The sequence below is a fragment of the Eutrema salsugineum genome, unplaced genomic scaffold (genome assembly GCF_000478725.1).
Source record: "Eutrema salsugineum unplaced genomic scaffold, Eutsalg1_0 scaffold_4, whole genome shotgun sequence".
NCBI lineage: Eukaryota > Viridiplantae > Streptophyta > Magnoliopsida > Brassicales > Brassicaceae > Eutrema > Eutrema salsugineum.
The window spans coordinates 3,829,131-3,846,159 of NW_006256686.1; the positions used below are offsets into that span (position 1 = coordinate 3,829,131).

Sequence of the window (17,029 nt, forward strand, 5' to 3'; positions counted from 1 at the left end):
ACTTCTTCCGATCAACATCAACTTGCAGTCTCTCGGGGCAGTTTTTCTTAATGATTGCTCATTGTTCAAGAGCTTTCCTGAGATTTCCACAAACATCAGTTATCTCGATCTCACTGGAACCGCAATAGAAGAAGTGCCTCTGTCAATCAGCTCATGGTCTCGTCTTGAGACTTTATATATGTCATACAGTGAAAACCTCAAGAAATTCCCGCATGCTCTTGATAGCATCACAGAGCTTCACTTGAATGATACGAAAATACAAGAAGTCTTTCCATGGATCAAGAGAATCTCTCATCTTCGTCGACTTGTTCTCAAGGGATGCAACGAGCTCTTGTCGCTCCCTGAGCTTCCGGATTCTTTATCAGAGTTAGACGCAGAAAATTGTGAGTCTCTAGAGAGATTAGATTGCTCCTTTCCTAATCCAAAGATTATTCTCAACTTCCGTAACTGCTTCAAACTGAATAGAGAAATGTAATCATCCAGACATCAACTTGTGAAGTTACGGTCTTACCCGGTGGAAAAATACCCACCTAGTTCACTTATCGAGTTAATGGAGATTCCTTGAGTGTGAAGTTGAATGAGAGCCCTTTCCCTTCATCTATTACATTTAAAGCTTGCTTCTTACTGGCTAATAAGAATGACGTCGAACCTGGTGATGCGGACATGGTGTTTGTAGATTGTTACATCATGGACAAACAGAGTAACCTCGATGTCTCGTGTAGTCCAAGTAACCACATTCTACCTCCCCTTTAACAGAGCATATGTACATCTTTGAATTTGAAGCAGATGTTACTTCCAGTGAGCTTCTCTTTGAATTTGGAATCAGAATGGGTAATAAAAGAACGTGGGGTGCATACCGTCAATACCAAAAAAAGAATGCGGGTAACTCCAACTCTTCCAAGTTCTTTCACGCACAAGACAAAAGCTTCAGAGGTGGAAATCAATGGAGAAGTAAACGAAGATGACCAGTGCATAGACAAAGAAGAGAGCAAGAAACGAATGAAGTCTGATGACAAGATTTGATCATATTTTGAAGGTGATGAGTTTCAGTTAAGCAACTATGCATTTATGTTAAAACTCAAAACTGATATGATCAAGATCTGGATCTTTTATGAACAATGATGGAAACACCTCAACAATGTATATTACCAAGATGAGTTACTAAGCAAAGATATACAAAATGTTGTCTTGTCCCTCTCTCTTTCTCACACACACACACACTCTCTTTTATAATTAGGACCAAAGACCTAACTATGAATGAATCCCACCGCATCTATCGTCACCGGTCAAACCATCTCTCTTCATCTTCTCTTCTTTAGCCTTGCGACAAAACACAACCCACGAGTTAACTTCCATGGCTACACAGACCCCAAAAAGCGTCGACAGACACAAACAATATCCCAGTTTTGCATACGACCTTCCTTCCCTCAAAACCTCGAACCCTTGGAACACATTCACCACGCCCATCACCACACAACCATACCCAACAAAATGATGGTAAGACTTCCAATACCTCCTGAATTTGTTGGTCGTCTTTGGTCTGAAAAGCAAAGCCAGCGTTTGCAGCCCAGCCGCAGTGAAAGTTGCTATCCCAAGGCTCCTATGTAACCCGTAGGTCACTCCAGGGGAACCTCGGCCTAGCACGATTCCGAGTGCGAACCCAATGGTTCCGAGGAGGAAACCAGTTAGCTGTATAGCTGCGTGGATGTAGAACCAAGTTGGTCCGACTGATTGCATTTGGCGTAGGTATCGAGCTGTTACCGCTCCGGCCGGGAGGAGAAATCCCCACGCCACCGCGTTGATTACTCCGTGGGTCACTTTCAGAGCTCTCGAACCACTGTTTCGATGAACCGTTGCAAATCCTATAGAAAACAAACAAACAAATATATATAAGGGATACGGACTGAAATAATTTATAAAGGACACGGACCAATCCACTTTTGTTGATACCTGAAGCTACATCGAAGGTGGAGAAGGAGGAGAGATCAGTGGACGTAGTTGGATGAATGGTGGGAGAGTAGCCTTGGACGTAAAGACCTCTGTTCCAAACATGGTGGATCTTGGTATTATTCGACGAGAGCTTCACGGAGGCATAAATCTGAACGGAGGCGCCGTTACGGATGGTGGCCATGTTACCGCCGTAGAGAGAAGCGGAGGAGGAGGAGAGACGGAGGATGTCAAGAGGACGAGAAAGCAGAGGAGCTTTTTGGAGCTTAACGGAGGAATCAAGAACGTAAGGGAGGAGGATGAGCTGGCCAGAATTGGGATCCGGAAATGCGATGAGGACTCGAGAGCCGGTCATCTGCGACGGTGTATCCGGGTTAATCCCCCACCCGACCCACCCGGAAGGAGAGATGAATGTTCCGAAGAAACAGAGGTCGAGAGTTGCGTTGTGTGGATGGTATGTCCACGCGATTGAAGCTTGTTGTGTCGATAGAGAGATGCATTTCTCGAAGTTTTTAGTCGCCGTCGTGGTGGTGCACTTTCCGGCGAGTGAAGCCGGAAGTTTTGTTGCTAGAAGTAGCAAGAAGAATGTTAGAGTCAACGTTAAAGTCGTCGCCATTTCCCGAGCATCTCTGTTTTTTCTGTTGATGGAAACGGATTTATATATATGTAATGTAAGTGAACATTTTGGTTATGATTGCTACCAGAAGAATCAGTGACATCTTTTATTTATCTTTTGGAGAGAAAATTATGATTTTTTTTTATTTTTCCATTGAAGCCTTTGCTTTGAAGCTAAGTGATCACTCACCACGACACAGTTGGTTGGTTGTGTAATTTTTTGGACATAATTATGCTTCTCATGCGAATAAATTAATAAAATCTGACGTGGATAAATGATGACATGAAACGACAGCGTTTTGGGTTTGTGAAAGTTATTCTCTGTGTAAAGAAAAAGAGAAGAAGAAAAAAGATGGTGACAACAATGGCGATGAAGGTGAGCTTGGAGGGGAAGATAGTGGTGTTGGTTCCGTACATGGCGGCCCATGTCCCAAAGTATCATCGCTGGATGCAGGATTCGGCGCTTCTTCAAGCCACAGGATCTGAGCCTTTGAGTCTCGAGCAGGAGTATGAGATGCAAATCTCTTGGACTCAAGATCCCAATAGTATAACGAGCCTTAAACCCTTTTATACTTCTTACTTATCCCATCTTCTGAAATGTGGATTTTATCAATTTACGGCGTTTTTTCTCAATTAGGGTTTTGGGTTTTTCGTTTAGACTTTAGACTAAACCTGAATCTCAAAGTTGACTTTTTTAATCTGGGTTTTGATCACTAGACTATTATACTTATCATTTTCAATTTTGAGTTTGTTGATATTTGGATGTAAATTTGATCTCACCAATTCTCCAAGTGTGTTGTAATATTACCTAATTAGCTTCTTATGTTCATTAATGGACTCATAATCAACTAACATTGAGTGGAGAAGATCCATGACCTAATTATTCTTAATTATATCCGTCTTCTTTTCGAACATAAGATTCTTAATGCTTGTGTTCCAGAGCGGACTTTCATTGTGTTGGATAAGGACTTAATAAACGGAGAATTGGCTTATGGCGAACCTCATGTCGAAGGTTCGTTTCCTGAGTTACTTCACTTGAAGAACTTATGATTAAGGAGATTACTTTAGAATGCATCAGTTTTGCATATTCTATATAGCTACTGTGACAAAGTGGCTTAGTTAATGTAGTGGAATCGTTTCTTAGAACAAAGTGTGTATAGTGACTATAAATGAGAACATAATCTACAAGACTTCTTCTTTGTTAGTGGTTTTGATTCATTGGTGAATGGCTTCTTTTTGTGTAAAAAAGAAATCTAGCCATTGCAAATAAGTAATCGAAGCTTTTGTGCAGCCATGGCGGGTGATGTGAACATTTACATGAACGATGTGGATGATCCTAAGGTTGCAGAGGTTGAAATAATGATAGCTGAGTCCAAAAGGTAACATTTCTTCTTCTATCACACATCACATGCGTGCCCTTTCCGAAACATTTTAACTTCCTGCAGCAGTGTGTTGAGATGATTCTTATTTCTGTGCACATGATTCTTGTTTTGGTTACAACCCTTGGTGTAGAGTAGCCGTGGTAAAGGAATAGGAAAAGAATCTGTCTTGATGATGATGGCTTACGCTATCAAAAACTTGGAGATTCACAAGTTCACAGCCAAGATTGGGGACTCAAACACAGCTTCCCTCAGCTTATTCCGCAAACTGGTATAAACAACTTACTTTGTTGTCTAAAAAATGTAACTTCGTACCTGAATTTACAAAGAAAAAATGGCTAATTGTTGTAGGGTTTTGAGGATTCTTCTTACAGTGGTATCTTCAAAGAGGTAACAAGGATGTTCCTTTTCTCTCCTGCTCATGTTTAAAAACAGACAGAGTTTCTTAAATCTTTTAACCGGGCAGGTTACACTGGAGTATATGGTGACAAATCTCCGTCGAGCAGAGCTCTTGAAGTTATTAGAGGATGTCATCACGCACACTTATTCATCGGACAATCCATCGGATTCACTGCTAACAGGAGAAACTTGTATTGCATAAAGCTTTTGTTCAATGCTTATTATTGTTAGAGATCATGAATTGAGGCTGAGCCTAAACTAATGATGGTAGCACAATAATTTATGGAGCTTCCAAGTTTCAATGGACCATAGTAAATGATATTATTCAGCACACTGCTAAGTGCAAACAAGAGTAAATGATATTATTCAGCACACTGCTAAGTGCAAACAAGAGAAAATCATTTTTTTTTTGGTTTTGTTAGATTGGAAAATCGGAAAACCAAAACTGAACCTGAAGCGAAACCGATTTTAGTGAATCTGAATTAAATCGAATCAAATCTACCATCTTTTTGGTTTTCAGCACGCTGCAAAGAAAAGGAAACCACCTTTTGGTTTTGTAGATTGGGAAAACAGAAATTTGGAAAACCCAAACTGAACCTCAAACGAAACCGATTTTCGATTTTAGTGAATCTAAATTAAACTTGAATTCGATTAAACCAAAAATTATTAAAAATTTGTGCAAACATAATCATAGAAATAAGTGTAATCTAAACATCGCTAAATTTTTATTGTATAAAATGTAATGCAAACGAAATTGAAGTTCACTGAACCAAAATCAACCCAAATTACAAATGTTAGTTTATGGTTTCATGTCAAAGCTAAAAAATCAAAAATCAAAAATCAAAAATCAAAAACCAAAAACCAAACCAAATTAAACTGTAAACCGTAAACCGATTAAAACCAAAACGTTGACTTATGTTCTCCTCCACTTCAAATTCAAATTCACCACAGATTCTTCCTTCCATGATCTCTGTGAAGTATGCGACTTAACAAACCCATAAGTCTCGTCACTAAAGACTTTTCTTTCTTCCACTCTCTACTGAAATCTTGTGTTCATGGTGACAACTCTTCTTCTCCAATCACAATCTTCCGTGACTTACTTCGTTCCTCTCTCACACCAAATCATTTCACAATGTCTATCCTTCTCCAAGCCTCTACCGCCTCTGTCGATTCGTTGAAGCTAGTCCAAACCCATATCACAAAATCAGGTATTGATCGGTTCATTTACGTGAAAACATCTCTTCTCGATATATACTTGAAGATGGGTTTTGTAAAAACTGCACGAAAGTTGTTTGATGAAATGCCTGAGAGAGATACCGTTGCTTGGAACGCGTTGATCTGTGGGTATTCACGGAATGGCTACGAATTTGACGCGTGGAAGCTCTTTATCGTAATGGTTCAACAAGGGTTTTCTCCGTCTGCAACCACGCTTGTAAATTTGCTGCCTTTTTGTGGACAATGTGGATTCGTTTCTCATGGGAAGTCCGTTCATGGTATTGCTACAAAGTCTGGCCTGGAACTGGATTCTCATGTGAAGAACGCGTTGATTTCGTTTTATTCAAAGTGTGCAGAGTTGGATTCAGCAGAAGTCTTATTCACAGAAATGGAAGACAGAAGCACTGTTTCTTGGAATACAATGATTGGTGCTTATAGCCAGAGTGCTCTCCAGGAAGAGGCCTTTGCTGTTTTCAGGGATATGTTTGAGAAGCGCGTGGAGATAAGTCCGGTCACTGTCATCAATCTTCTCTCTGGTCGTGTTAGTCACGAGTCATTGCATTGTCTTGTTGTTAAAACTGGAATGGTGAACGATAACTCTGTGATTACTTCTTTGATCTGTGCGTATTCGAGGTGTGGGTATTTGGATTCAGCAGAACGTCTTTATGCGTCTGGTGCTCAAGATAGTATCGTTGGCCTAACTTCGATCGTTTCAAGTTACGCAGAGAAAGGAGATATTGACGTCGTGGTTGCGTATTTCTCTAAAATGCGCCAGCTTTGTATGAGAGTTGATGCTGTAGCTTTGGTAGAAATTCTCCATGGATGCACAAACTCTTCCCACATCGACATTGGAATGTCGTTTCATGCTTATGCGATCAAAAGCGGATTGTGCACACAAACGCTGGTTGCGAATGGACTGATGACCATGTACTCTAAGTTTGATGATGTGGAGACTGTCTTGTTTTTATTTGAGCAGCTGCAGGAGACTCCTCTAATTAGCTGGAACTCAGTGATATCGGGATGTGTACAGTCGGGAAAGGCAAGCGTAGCCTTTGAGGTCTTCCGTCAGATGAAGTTGATTAGTGGACCTGAGCCGGATGCAATTACAATAGCAAGTTTGCTTGCTGGCTGCTCTCAGCTATGTTGCTTAAATTTGGGGAGGAAACTTCACGGTTATATTCTTAGGAACAATTTTGAAAATGAGAACTTTGTTTGTACAGCTCTTATAGACATGTATGCTAAATGTGGAAATTCAGAACTAGCAGAAGATGTGTTCAAGACCATAAAAGCTCCGTGCACAGCAACATGGAACTCAATGATATCAGGATTCAGCTTATCGGGGTTACAAAGTCGCGCACTTTCTTGTTACTTGGAAATGCGAAAGCAGGGATCGAAACCTGACAAGATCACCTTTTTGGGGGTTCTGTCTGCATGTGCACATGGAGGCCTTGTCGATGAAGGAAACATATGTTTCAGAGAAATGGTCAAGGTGTTTGGCATATCGCCAAGTTTACAGCATTATGCACTTATGGTTGGTTTGTTGGGTCGAGCATGTTTGTATACCGAGGCATTGACGTTGATTTGGAAGATGGATATAAAGCCGGATTCTGCAGTATGGGGTGCTCTGCTTAGTGCATGCACTGTGAACAGAGAGATCGAGCTTGGGGAATATGTAGCTAAGAAAATGTTTATGTTGGATTACAGAAATGGAGGGCTATATGTATTGATGTCAAACCTATATGCAACAGAGGAAATGTGGGACGACGTCGTCAGAGTTAGGAAGATGATGAAAGATAATGGCTATGATGGTTACTTGGGAGTTAGTCAAACAGAATAGTTTCATCATGAGAAACAACAAACAGGTTGACTTGTTTTGTGTTGTGATATTAGTCATATAGCTTGGTATGAGGTTCATTGATTAGCAATTGAGGGACTCATAATCAAGTAAAAATGTGTAGAGAAGATCCATGACGTTATCTTCTTCGTAAACCGGATTCTTCATGCTTATTCTGTTGTTGGTTTGTTATGATTTCAGAGCGGACATTCATTGTGTTGGACAAGGATTTCATAGAGGGAGAATTGGCTCATGGTGAATCTCGGGTAGAAGGTTTGTTTCTTGTCTTACTTCACCTTGAGGAACTGATGAATAAAGCCATAAAAGAGATTACTTTAAGCATGCATCAATTTGGCATCTTCTATAAAACTACTGTGACAAAGTGGCTTAGTTTTAATTACTAATATAAACACTCTCTAACTTTAGTAAATGTAGTGGAACTGTTTCTTGCAACAAAGTGTGTTTAGTACGTGGAAATGAGAACGTATCCTTTGTTAGTGGTTTAGATCATTGGTGACTGGCTAGCTTTATGATCTTTGTTTTTGTTTGTTCAAAAGAAGTCTATTAAGATGAACTAGGATGTTCCTTTGGTTTTTTTTTTCGTGGATATTTTTTTCACGTTGAGTCATGGTAAACAAGTAACCGAAGCTTTTGCGCAGCCATGACGGGTGATGTGAACATTTACATGAACGATGTAGATGATCCTAAGGTTGTAGAGGTTGAAATAATGATAGCTGAGCCTAGAAGGTAATTTTCTTCGTCTATCACATGTCACGCATGCTCACAGTAACATGTTTACTTATGGACCCCTATTTGGTGTTATACACTCTAGCTGATGTGATTTCCGTGTACATGATTCTTTCTTTTTCGTTACAACCCTTGGTATAGAGTAGCCGTGCTAAAGGATTAGGAAAGGAATCGGTCTTGATGATGATGGCTTATGCTGTCACGAACTTGGAGATTCACACGTTTTACAGCCAAGATTGGGGAATCAAACACAGTTTCTCTCAGCTTATTCCGCAAACGGGTACAAATTAACTTACTCTGTTGTCTCAAAATGTGTGTACTTCATACCTGAATTTACAAAGAAAAATGGCCAAACACACTTGTTGTTGTTGTAGGGTTTTGAGGAGTCTTCTTACCAAGTTTCTTAAGTCTTCCAAACCGGGCAGGTTACACTGGAGTACACGGTGACAACTCTCCACCGAGCAGAGCTCTTGAAGTTGTTAGAGGATGTCACCATTCACACCTATTCATCGGACAGTCCATTAGATTCGCTGCTCCTGCTAAGAAGAGAAGCTATGGCATAAAGCTTTTGTTCAGTGCTTATTATTGTTAGAGATCATGAATTGAGGCTGAGCCTAAACAAATGATGATTTCACAATAATATATACGATGGACCCTCAGGAGTATATTTAAAGAAGCTCAAACAACTGAAAACAAGAACCGCAGATAAATCTGATCTTCTTTTTTAGGTTGTTGAAAAGAAATGAGAAATATGGAGAGCAGTTACTGTGATAAAAATACTTGTAAACAAAGATACGAAACCAAACTAAATCGAAATTTCATTTCCAAACCGAAATCAAACTGAATTTGCAAATGGAACCAAAAACCATAGAACCGAACCGAAATTAAACACAAGGAAGTAAACAAAACCAAATTGTAGTCTTGTCTTCTCCTCCAATTCAATCCATTTACCAGAGAAGCTTACACCACAGATTTCTTCCCATAATCTCAAAATCTCTGCGGGGCTGTTCGCACTAATGGCCTCTTCTCGTTCTCTTCTATTTTCTTCTTCCTTCCTCTCCAAGCCCTCTTCCTTCACTTCTTCTCTGAGACGCTTTGTTTACGTTCCGTCTCAGACGCCTAGATTCTGGCCAAGGCGACATGGTTTCTCCACCGTATTCGCCGTCGCCACCGAGCCGGCTATCTCCCGCGTCGGAACTAAGAAAACGGAGCCGTCGACGGTCTCGCTTCCCAGCAACGACTCATCCGAAAAGCTGCTGAAAATTCGTCACACAGTAAGCTATTTTGCTCTGTTTTCTGTTCTGCAATTTTGAGTCCGACACCAATTAGTTATGTTAAGATTATTACGTAATTTGATCAATTTCTTAACTTTTATGGTGTGCGCGAAGTTGGGTTTTGCAAAAGTCTGAATTTTGATCCAGTTTCATAAGAAATGTTTGGAAAATTCGGTAATACTCTTTTAGGATAAATGTTGAGTTTTAAAGCTAAAGGAGTCAAATTCTATTTGTTGAGCTGAATAATTCTGTGATTTGATCAGTTTTGTTGTACTTTGATGTTTTTAGCCAAACTGGGTTTTGCAAAAGTTTGAATTATTATTTCTGAATCAGTCATGATTGGAAAATTTCGTAGTACGTAGAATAAATGTTGAGTTTTTATGCTTAGGGATCAAATTCTATTTGTGGGTTACTTGTTGAGTTGTGTAATTGTGTAATTTGATAAACTTTTGTTTGACTTTTATGCTTGGCCAAATTGGGTTTTGCAAAAGTTTGAATTTTGATTCATTCTCATGGTTGAACTTTTGTATATGGTTTTAGGGATAAATGTAGAGTTTTTATGCTTTGAATTATCAGTTTCTACTTGTGGGTTACTTGTTGAACTGAATATTTGTGCTTCATTTGAATTCAGTGTGCACATGTAATGGCCATGGCAGTTCAGAAACTCTTCCCGAATGCCAAAGTGACAATAGGGCCCTGGATTGATAACGGTTTCTACTATGATTTCGATATGGAGCCTCTAACAGATAAAGACCTCAAAAGAATCAAGAAAGAGATGGTTAGTTTCAGATGAAGTTTTTAATGTTGAGTTATAATTGTCAACTGATGGAGAGGTTTAGAATAGTATTCATTGGCTCGCTTTGATTTCTCGGTTGCATATCTCTAGGATCGTATCATTAGTCGGAATTTACCACTTTTACGAGAAGAAGTCTCAAGGGAAGAAGCGCGGCAAAGAATCATGGCGATCAACGAGCCTTATAAGATGGAGATTTTAGATAGTATCAAGGAAGAACCCATCACTGTTTATCATATCGGTACGCTGCAGCTTCGTGCTTGCTTCTTGACTGCAACGTTTCTCTAATTAAGTTCATATTTTTAGTTTGGTAATTGCTTGTCTCCATCTTATGCCAGTTCGAATGCCCATCTAGGTAATGAATGGTGGGATCTTTGTGCGGGACCTCATGTCGAGACCACAGGGAAGATAAACAAGAAAGCTGTTGAACTAGAATCTGTTGCTGGTGCATACTGGAGAGGAGATGAAAAGAGGCAAATGCTTCAGAGGATCTACGGAACAGCTTGGGAGAACGAAGAACAACTAAAAGCTTATCTCCATTTTAAAGAAGAAGCTAAACGGCGAGACCATAGACGCATTGGCCAAGACCTCGATCTGTTTTCCATCCAGGATGAAGCTGGGGGAGGATTAGTGTTTTGGCATCCAAAAGGTGCGATTGTTAGAAACATAATCGAAGAATCGTGGAAGAGGATGCACGTTGAACATGGTTATGATTTGATCTATACACCTCATGTCGCAAAAGCTGATCTGTGGAAGATCAGTGGTCACTTGGACTTCTACAGAGAGAATATGTATGATCAAATGGAGATTGAGGACGAGCTTTATCAACTCCGACCCATGAATTGCCCATACCACATCTTGCTCTACCAAAGAAAACGTCAATCATATCGAGATTTGCCCATAAGAGTTGCAGAACTCGGTACAGTGTACAGATACGAGTTGTCTGGTAGCTTACACGGCCTCTTCCGTGTCAGAGGATTCACACAGGTTACCTCATATGTCATTAATCTAATAATTAACCTAGCCCTAATTCTACTAAGTACTAGGATTTAACATAACTAGCATTTGCTTTGCCAGGACGATGCACATATATTTTGTTTAGAGGATCAGATCAAAGATGAGATCAGAGGTGTTCTAGATCTCACAGAAGAGATATTGTCACGGTTTGGGTTCGAAAAGTATGAGGTTAACTTATCAACAAGGCCTGAAAAATCAGTTGGAAGTGATGATATATGGGAAAAGGCAACGTTTGCCCTTAAAGAGGCTTTAGATGATAAAGGATGGAGCTATGAGGTTGATGAAGGAGGTGGTGCCTTTTATGGCCCAAAGATCGATCTTAAGATCGAAGATGCATTGGGAAGAAAATGGCAATGCTCAACCATACAGGTAAGTAAGCTTCCTCTGCTCCTATAAACCCTAGGCTACTTCTCTATTAACAGGTTCTTGTGTGTCACGCAGGTCGACTTTAATCTTCCTCAGAGGTTTGACATTACTTATGTCGACACAAACTCGGATAAAAAACGTCCTATAATGATCCACAGGGCGGTTTTGGGGTCATTAGAAAGATTTTTCGGGGTTCTTATAGAGCATTACGCTGGAGACTTCCCGATATGGCTCTCTCCTGTTCAAGTCCGGGTTTTGCCCGTCACAGACAATCAGGTTTAAGTTGTTGCTGTCTCTTGAGTCTTGATGAATATACTTTAGTCTGAAGTTTTGACTTAATGAGGGGATTTTTAGTTGGAGTTCTGCAAGGAAGTGAGTAAGAAGCTAAGAGCTTGTGGAGTGAGAGTTGAGTTGTGCCATGGAGAGAGGTTGCCGAAGCTCATAAGGAACGCAGAGACACAGAAAATCCCGTTAATGGCGGTTGTGGGCCCTAAGGAAGTCGAGACCGGGACTGTTACGGTTAGATCGAGGTTTGGAGGAGAGCTTGGAACCATTCTTGTTGATGACTTCATCAACAAAGTCAACATTGCAGTTGAAACAAGAACTTCTCTGTAAAGCTTTACTGTAAGAGTAGAAGGAGCACACCTTTTATTTATCTTCAAATTCTTTAAAGATTCGAAGGGCCAAGTAAAATCTTTTGTGACACTGATGAATGATTTCAGTGTTGTATAAGAGATTAGTTTCTTGCGGTACTGACCATTCTGATGTTAACTTTGATTCAATGTTACAGGAAGAACCAAAGGAGTTACATAATCATATTGCTGCAGTTTTGAGAATGGAAACCAATGTTTTTTGCAAAGTAAAAAGGTGAAATGTCCAAGCCTGATTCTCGCAGCCACGAATCTTTTGGGTTCACTCCATAGAAAAATTCTTCTACATACAATACCAATAGAAATAACTATGGGAAATACATAAGAGTGGGGAATTCAAATTGGCATAGTCACGGGAAAGCTCAGTATGGTTAATGACAATGGTCAATCTAAGGATATTACGTTGACCAACATATTTGATCTAAGACCTCGGCAGAAATATAAAATTATACTGTTATAGCTTGATCTCTATTTTTCTATATTTTTTTTTGATCTTTTTGCAAAAAATATAGAATTAAATTTCATTTTTAAAAAATAGATGAATTTGCTAGAAATTCGTCTTTTTGGTCAAAATTAGGTCCATGGGAAAAACAGTATAGCGAGGGAGAATTTGGATTTCGAAATGGTGGTTGATGACCAAAAAACCCTTGGCGACAATCTCTGTAATATAGACAGCAATAAAATATTTCAATAAGAAAGATATTGTGTAGATATTATCTACAAACTTAGAGGACGATAGCAGTTAATAGGTCTGCGAGTAGGCTACTGCTGTCCATAAAAAATTTCCTCTCCTGAAGCTACGCATTTAATGCCGAATCTGAGAGATTTGGTATGTGTATGTGGCATGTCATGGCATATATGTATATATATGTATGTTATTAGGGTTTTTTACCCTTTATATAAATATGTATTGTTCCCAACTCCCAGTTTATTAGCCACCACAGAAAAAACACAGAAATATCCTAAAGTTAAAGTTGTCTTCTAGTTGAATAAGTCAAGAAAGATACTTCCGTTAAAGGTAAGCCGACAATTAACTCAAATGTCTTCAATATATTCCTTTTGTTACCGAGTAAGTATTACTGGCAGAGCAATAAAGTCTAAAATCTGTCGTTTTACAACATTAAATGCTTACATAAATGGAGATTTGGAAGTAAAGTTACCGAGAAGTTATAAATTGCAGAGTAGATGTAAAATTTTTTCTTTTGGGTTATTTGCTAGATGGTTGGAAGTTTGGTTATGCTTGTCTGTGGTTCGTGGGAAAAGATCGGAGGTTGGTGCTTGGAGTTTTAAGGTCGACAGTGAAGGAGAAAGCTTCTGCATGATGGTCTCTGAGAACGCGAGCTTCGACGGGCTTCTGAACAGTGTGAGAGTACGATGCAATGTTGACTCCGCCACAGAGGTTGCATTAAGCTACCAATCCCCGACTGGATGTTGGTACCCACCGGACCACCGACTCCACCGATCGATGTGTTGAACAACGCAGACATGGAGGTTTTCATGGCTGTTCGTAGGTTCCCGAGCTACCGATGTGTGTGACGGTTGGAATTGATGCTGTTAACCGTTACAAGTTCCAGAAACGTGCTACGTACGATGTTGGAGGACCATCTAATCCGGTAGCTGTGCAACCGTCTCCAATACAGTTCGGGAGTTTCAACTACCGTGGTAAGATTCACTGGTAAATGATAATAACAAATGTTACATAGTGTATAACCTAATAGGTAACTTAATATTGTGTATGTAGGGTTCTTTTCGAGAGATGTGTTTCAGTGCAGCCAGAGTGTGTTGGAAGAGATATGCACGCCAGATGAGCTAAGACTCTTACAAAGAAGTCTGCAGAACTGGAAGCCCAGTTAATGGCGGCCCATCAGCAATCCATACCGAACCAAGTTGTCCAGCTGAGTGACAACCAGTCATCGGCGGGGTCCAGCAACAATCCTGGCAAGGGAGATGAACAAAACGAAGAAATCATAAGGCTTACTAAACAACCAACATGGGTCCAGAAAGCTTCGACGATGCACTAGCCAATCTAGCCTTAATGACACCAGTGAAAGGTACGTACGATTATAAGAGTATGGAGGCTAGGAAATTTAGTTAAATCTATAACATATACTGGTGACTTATGCAATGCAGTTGTTGGAAGAGGAGAAGTTGGTGACGTGACGCCACACACTCTGAAGTTTAGTGAAGAGAAAGGAAAAGGGAAGGCAAAAGAGAACAGCTTAGAGAGTGGGTCTCATCTGGCTTTGATGTTAGCTTGTCCATCAGGGTCAGAGAACAATGACCCCATAGCTGAAGACACCGAAGAGGAAGAGTTGATAGGCGATGTTTTCGTCAGTAAAAAAGTTGATACCGGATATTTATAATAATAGCGTTTATAGCATAAGGTGAAACAGACAAGTTAATAGGGAAAAAATATGGACGAGATCATTTTAAGGAAGATCAGATAACGGAACGTAGTAGATTGAAGGAAATTACACCTAAATGTAAATTAAAAGTTGCTGAAAATTAAGAAGGATGTTTAATATACATCAATGGAAAATAGCGAGAATATGTAAATCATATGCTAACGAGTTTTGTTAACAAACAGGGGACGGTTTAAGCAGGACCGAAGAGGTGTACATGGGAATGATGTTTAAAAACAAGGAAGCCTTCAAACTCCACATGGCTATGTACGCATTGCACCACAAGTTTCGGTTCACGCATAAGAAGTCTACACCAACTGTTATGGTGTTAGAGTGTGTTGGCAAAAACTGTCCATGGAGGGTTTATGTGGTGAAGATGAGTAGGTCGGAGTGGTACCAAGTGAGGAAAGTGAAACCTGATCATTTATGCACGGTTGATGAGAGGGGGAATTTCCAAAGACATGCAACATCCACTGTAATAGGAGACATGACGCGAGCAAGGTACGCAGGACGCAGGCTGGACCAAAACCAAATGAGGTGCAGGAGATGATGAGAGCTGACCACGATGTGCCTATATCGTACTGGAAGGCAAGATATGTTGAATCACCTATTAAATTTATTACATGGTAATTATGAAGATAGTCATTGATTATTTAAATATAGGCTTGGTGATCTCGACATGTTGCAATGAATTATGCGAAGGGGAGTAACGGCGGCTCGTACAAGTTGTTACCGTCTTATCTCCAACAACTGGTGATAACAAATCCTGGAACGATTTTTAATCTAGAGACCGACATACAAGAAGGCCAGGGGCAGCATTTTAAATACCTTTTCGTCGCATTTGGAGCTTGTGTGCAAGGATGGAGGTATATGCGAAAGGTGGTTGTAGTGGACGGGACTCATCTGAAGGGTAATTATGCAGGCTGTATGCTAACTGCGAGCGCGCATGATGGAAATTTTCATATCTTTCCGGTGGCATTCGCCATTGTGGATGGAAAAATGACAAATCATGGACCTGGTTTTTCCAGAATCTGCTGAATGTAATACCCGACGCAAACGACGTGGTATTTGTCTCTGACCGGCACAACTCGATATACGCTGCCTTCAGCAAGGTATGAACAACAAGTGATGCTAAATGGAAAATTTAATGTTATTCGCTACTTGTTAAGTTAGACCTCTATGGTTATAAATATCGTGTATCTGTAGGTTTACCCGCAAGTTAGGCATGGGATATGCGTTGTGCATTTGCAAAGGAACGTCCAAGCCATCTTCAAAAAACGACACCTAGCATATCTGGTATCCAAGGCATCAAGAGCTTATCACATCTCGGAATTTAACACACACTTTAACGAGATAGTGGAAATCGATCGTTCATGTGCAGAGTATCTCGCCGCCATAGGATTTGAGCCATGAACCTGGGCACATTTTAGAGGAGTGAGGTACAATGTCATGACCAGCAACATAGCTGAGTCATTGAACGCTACAATGGCTGAAGCTCGGGGGTTCCTAATTCTGGCTTTATTGGAATACATTCGCACAACCCTGATGAGTTGGTTTAATGGATGGCGAAACAAGGCAACAAACGAGGTGGGTGTGCTAACGAAAAGAGTTCAGGCAATCGTGGCTTCTAACTTCGAGAAAGGGACCGGGTATGTCGTAAAGCGCATCAACGATAGTGAGTTCGAAGTGATAGACAAAACAGGGTTCACTTCCCGTGTGGATCTATCCCTTGTTCGCATGCATTAACAGATGCCGTAAGGTCCAATGCTAATGTTGAGCAGCTGGTAGGGGAGGAGCTAATGACCAAATTTTGGCACATGGCTTATGCGGTACTCAGTGCCAGATTATCAGTCGTCCAGTGAAGAAGGTGACCTTATTGCGAACTTTGCACTACTGCCACCCGCCACCAGACGCCCTCCTGGACGCCCACGTAAGCAGCATATGTACTCACGTGGTGAATTCAGGATAAGTTATAATTTAACAAGCACTTATATTTTGTAGACAGTAAAACAATAATTAACATTAAAAGTAAGTGTATAACGAAATGTATTTACCCTTTAAGTTTGCAGGGGCGACTTATGAGGCGTCTTACAATCTGTGGTCAGTGTGGTGGCCGGGACCACAACCGAGCCACCTGTAAAAATGAAATATAAGAAGATGGGAGTGGGAGGAGGACTCTATGAAGCGATCGTGTTTTATTTTGGTAGTGAGCCGAACTAAGGGCCGGCCAAATTTTCATCTTGTGTGTTGTGTAATATTAAGCGTAAGTCCCTTGATAAGACTGTATCGTGTGTGATATTGTCTCAGAATGTTTCAGATGTCCTTTCTCCTGTTTGTAATATGCTTGTTTCAAAACTTATGGTATCTACTTTGAAGCAATGTGAAATAGTT

The 17,029-nt window shown here is 40.3% G+C and overlaps 4 protein-coding genes and 2 pseudogenes across 10 annotated transcripts; 5 read left to right on the top strand and 1 right to left on the bottom strand.

Moving 5' to 3' along the window:
* Positions 1–974, top strand: part of LOC18013964 — a 4,026-nt pseudogene extending 3,052 nt beyond the window's left edge.
* Positions 975–1,103: 129 nt separating this feature from the next.
* LOC18013966 (cytochrome b561 and DOMON domain-containing protein At2g04850) lies at positions 1,104–2,649 on the bottom strand. The gene is made up of 2 exons (XM_006418478.2): positions 1,951–2,649; positions 1,104–1,862 (listed from the first exon to the last, which is right to left on the bottom strand). The coding sequence occupies exons 1-2, from the start codon at positions 2,561–2,563 to the stop codon at positions 1,252–1,254; spliced, it is 1,224 nt and encodes a 407-aa protein (XP_006418541.1). The 5' UTR covers positions 2,564–2,649; the 3' UTR covers positions 1,104–1,251.
* A 220-nt stretch (positions 2,650–2,869) lies between these two features.
* Positions 2,870–4,680, top strand: LOC18013967 (N-acetyltransferase 9-like protein). 2 transcript variants are annotated; one of them, XM_006418479.2, is made up of 6 exons: positions 2,870–3,107; positions 3,503–3,574; positions 3,854–3,941; positions 4,080–4,212; positions 4,293–4,331; positions 4,408–4,680. In XM_006418479.2, exons 1-6 carry the CDS (start codon positions 2,915–2,917, stop codon positions 4,540–4,542), a joined length of 660 nt encoding a protein of 219 aa, XP_006418542.1. In that variant the 5' UTR covers positions 2,870–2,914; the 3' UTR covers positions 4,543–4,680. The 2 variants fall into 2 exon arrangements, with proteins under 2 accessions (XP_006418542.1, XP_024009631.1); XM_024153863.1 differs by lacking the exon at positions 3,503–3,574 and having other exon boundaries at positions 4,408–4,657.
* Positions 4,681–5,288: 608 nt separating this feature from the next.
* Positions 5,289–8,590, top strand: LOC18013968 (pentatricopeptide repeat-containing protein At2g04860). 3 transcript variants are annotated; one of them, XR_002898316.1, is made up of 5 exons: positions 5,289–7,417; positions 7,591–7,662; positions 8,049–8,136; positions 8,278–8,416; positions 8,511–8,590. XR_002898316.1 is itself a non-coding variant. In XM_006418480.2 (1 exon), the coding sequence occupies exon 1, from the start codon at positions 5,320–5,322 to the stop codon at positions 7,390–7,392; it is 2,073 nt and encodes a 690-aa protein (XP_006418543.1). In that variant the 5' UTR covers positions 5,289–5,319; the 3' UTR covers positions 7,393–7,448. The 3 variants fall into 3 exon arrangements, 1 of the variants encoding a protein (XP_006418543.1); XR_002898317.1 differs by lacking the exon at positions 8,511–8,590 and having other exon boundaries at positions 8,283–8,414; XM_006418480.2 differs by lacking the exons at positions 7,591–7,662; positions 8,049–8,136; positions 8,278–8,416; positions 8,511–8,590 and having other exon boundaries at positions 5,289–7,448.
* Positions 7,529–8,724, top strand: LOC18013686 (annotated as a pseudogene).
* A 367-nt stretch (positions 8,725–9,091) lies between these two features.
* LOC18013687 (threonine--tRNA ligase, chloroplastic/mitochondrial 2) lies at positions 9,092–16,992 on the top strand. 4 transcript variants are annotated; one of them, XR_002898245.1, is made up of 11 exons: positions 9,092–9,410; positions 10,042–10,188; positions 10,297–10,444; positions 10,559–11,190; positions 11,281–11,589; positions 11,662–11,862; positions 11,941–12,210; positions 12,377–12,453; positions 13,455–13,898; positions 13,978–14,287; positions 14,367–14,808. XR_002898245.1 is itself a non-coding variant. In XM_006418482.2 (8 exons), exons 1-7 carry the CDS (start codon positions 9,153–9,155, stop codon positions 12,199–12,201), a joined length of 1,956 nt encoding a protein of 651 aa, XP_006418545.1. In that variant the 5' UTR covers positions 9,092–9,152; the 3' UTR covers positions 12,202–12,210; positions 12,377–12,699. The 4 variants fall into 4 exon arrangements, 2 of the variants coding, with proteins under 2 accessions (XP_006418545.1, XP_024009496.1); XR_002898246.1 differs by lacking the exons at positions 13,455–13,898; positions 13,978–14,287; positions 14,367–14,808 and adding an exon at positions 16,708–16,992; XM_006418482.2 differs by lacking the exons at positions 13,455–13,898; positions 13,978–14,287; positions 14,367–14,808 and having other exon boundaries at positions 12,377–12,699.
* The last annotated feature ends 37 nt before the right edge of the window (positions 16,993–17,029 follow it).

Coding starts and splice junctions, on each gene's coding strand:
- LOC18013687 (XM_006418482.2), top strand. CDS start 9,153: ATGGCCTCTTCTCGTTCTCTTCTATTTTCTTCTTCCTTCCTCTCCAAG. Junction 11,590..11,661: donor GGCAATGCTCAACCATACAG/GTAAGTAAGCTT, acceptor TGTGTCACGCAG/GTCGACTTTAATCTTCCTCA. Junction 11,863..11,940: donor TGCCCGTCACAGACAATCAG/GTTTAAGTTGTT, acceptor GGGGATTTTTAG/TTGGAGTTCTGCAAGGAAGT.
- LOC18013967 (XM_006418479.2), top strand. CDS start 2,915: ATGGTGACAACAATGGCGATGAAGGTGAGCTTGGAGGGGAAGATAGTG. Junction 3,575..3,853: donor TGGCGAACCTCATGTCGAAG/GTTCGTTTCCTG, acceptor GCTTTTGTGCAG/CCATGGCGGGTGATGTGAAC. Junction 4,332..4,407: donor ACAGTGGTATCTTCAAAGAG/GTAACAAGGATG, acceptor TTAACCGGGCAG/GTTACACTGGAGTATATGGT.
- LOC18013968 (XM_006418480.2), top strand. CDS start 5,320: ATGCGACTTAACAAACCCATAAGTCTCGTCACTAAAGACTTTTCTTTC.
- LOC18013966 (XM_006418478.2), bottom strand. CDS start 2,563: ATGGCGACGACTTTAACGTTGACTCTAACATTCTTCTTGCTACTTCTA. Junction 1,863..1,950: donor CACCTTCGATGTAGCTTCAG/GTATCAACAAAA, acceptor TGTTTTCTATAG/GATTTGCAACGGTTCATCGA.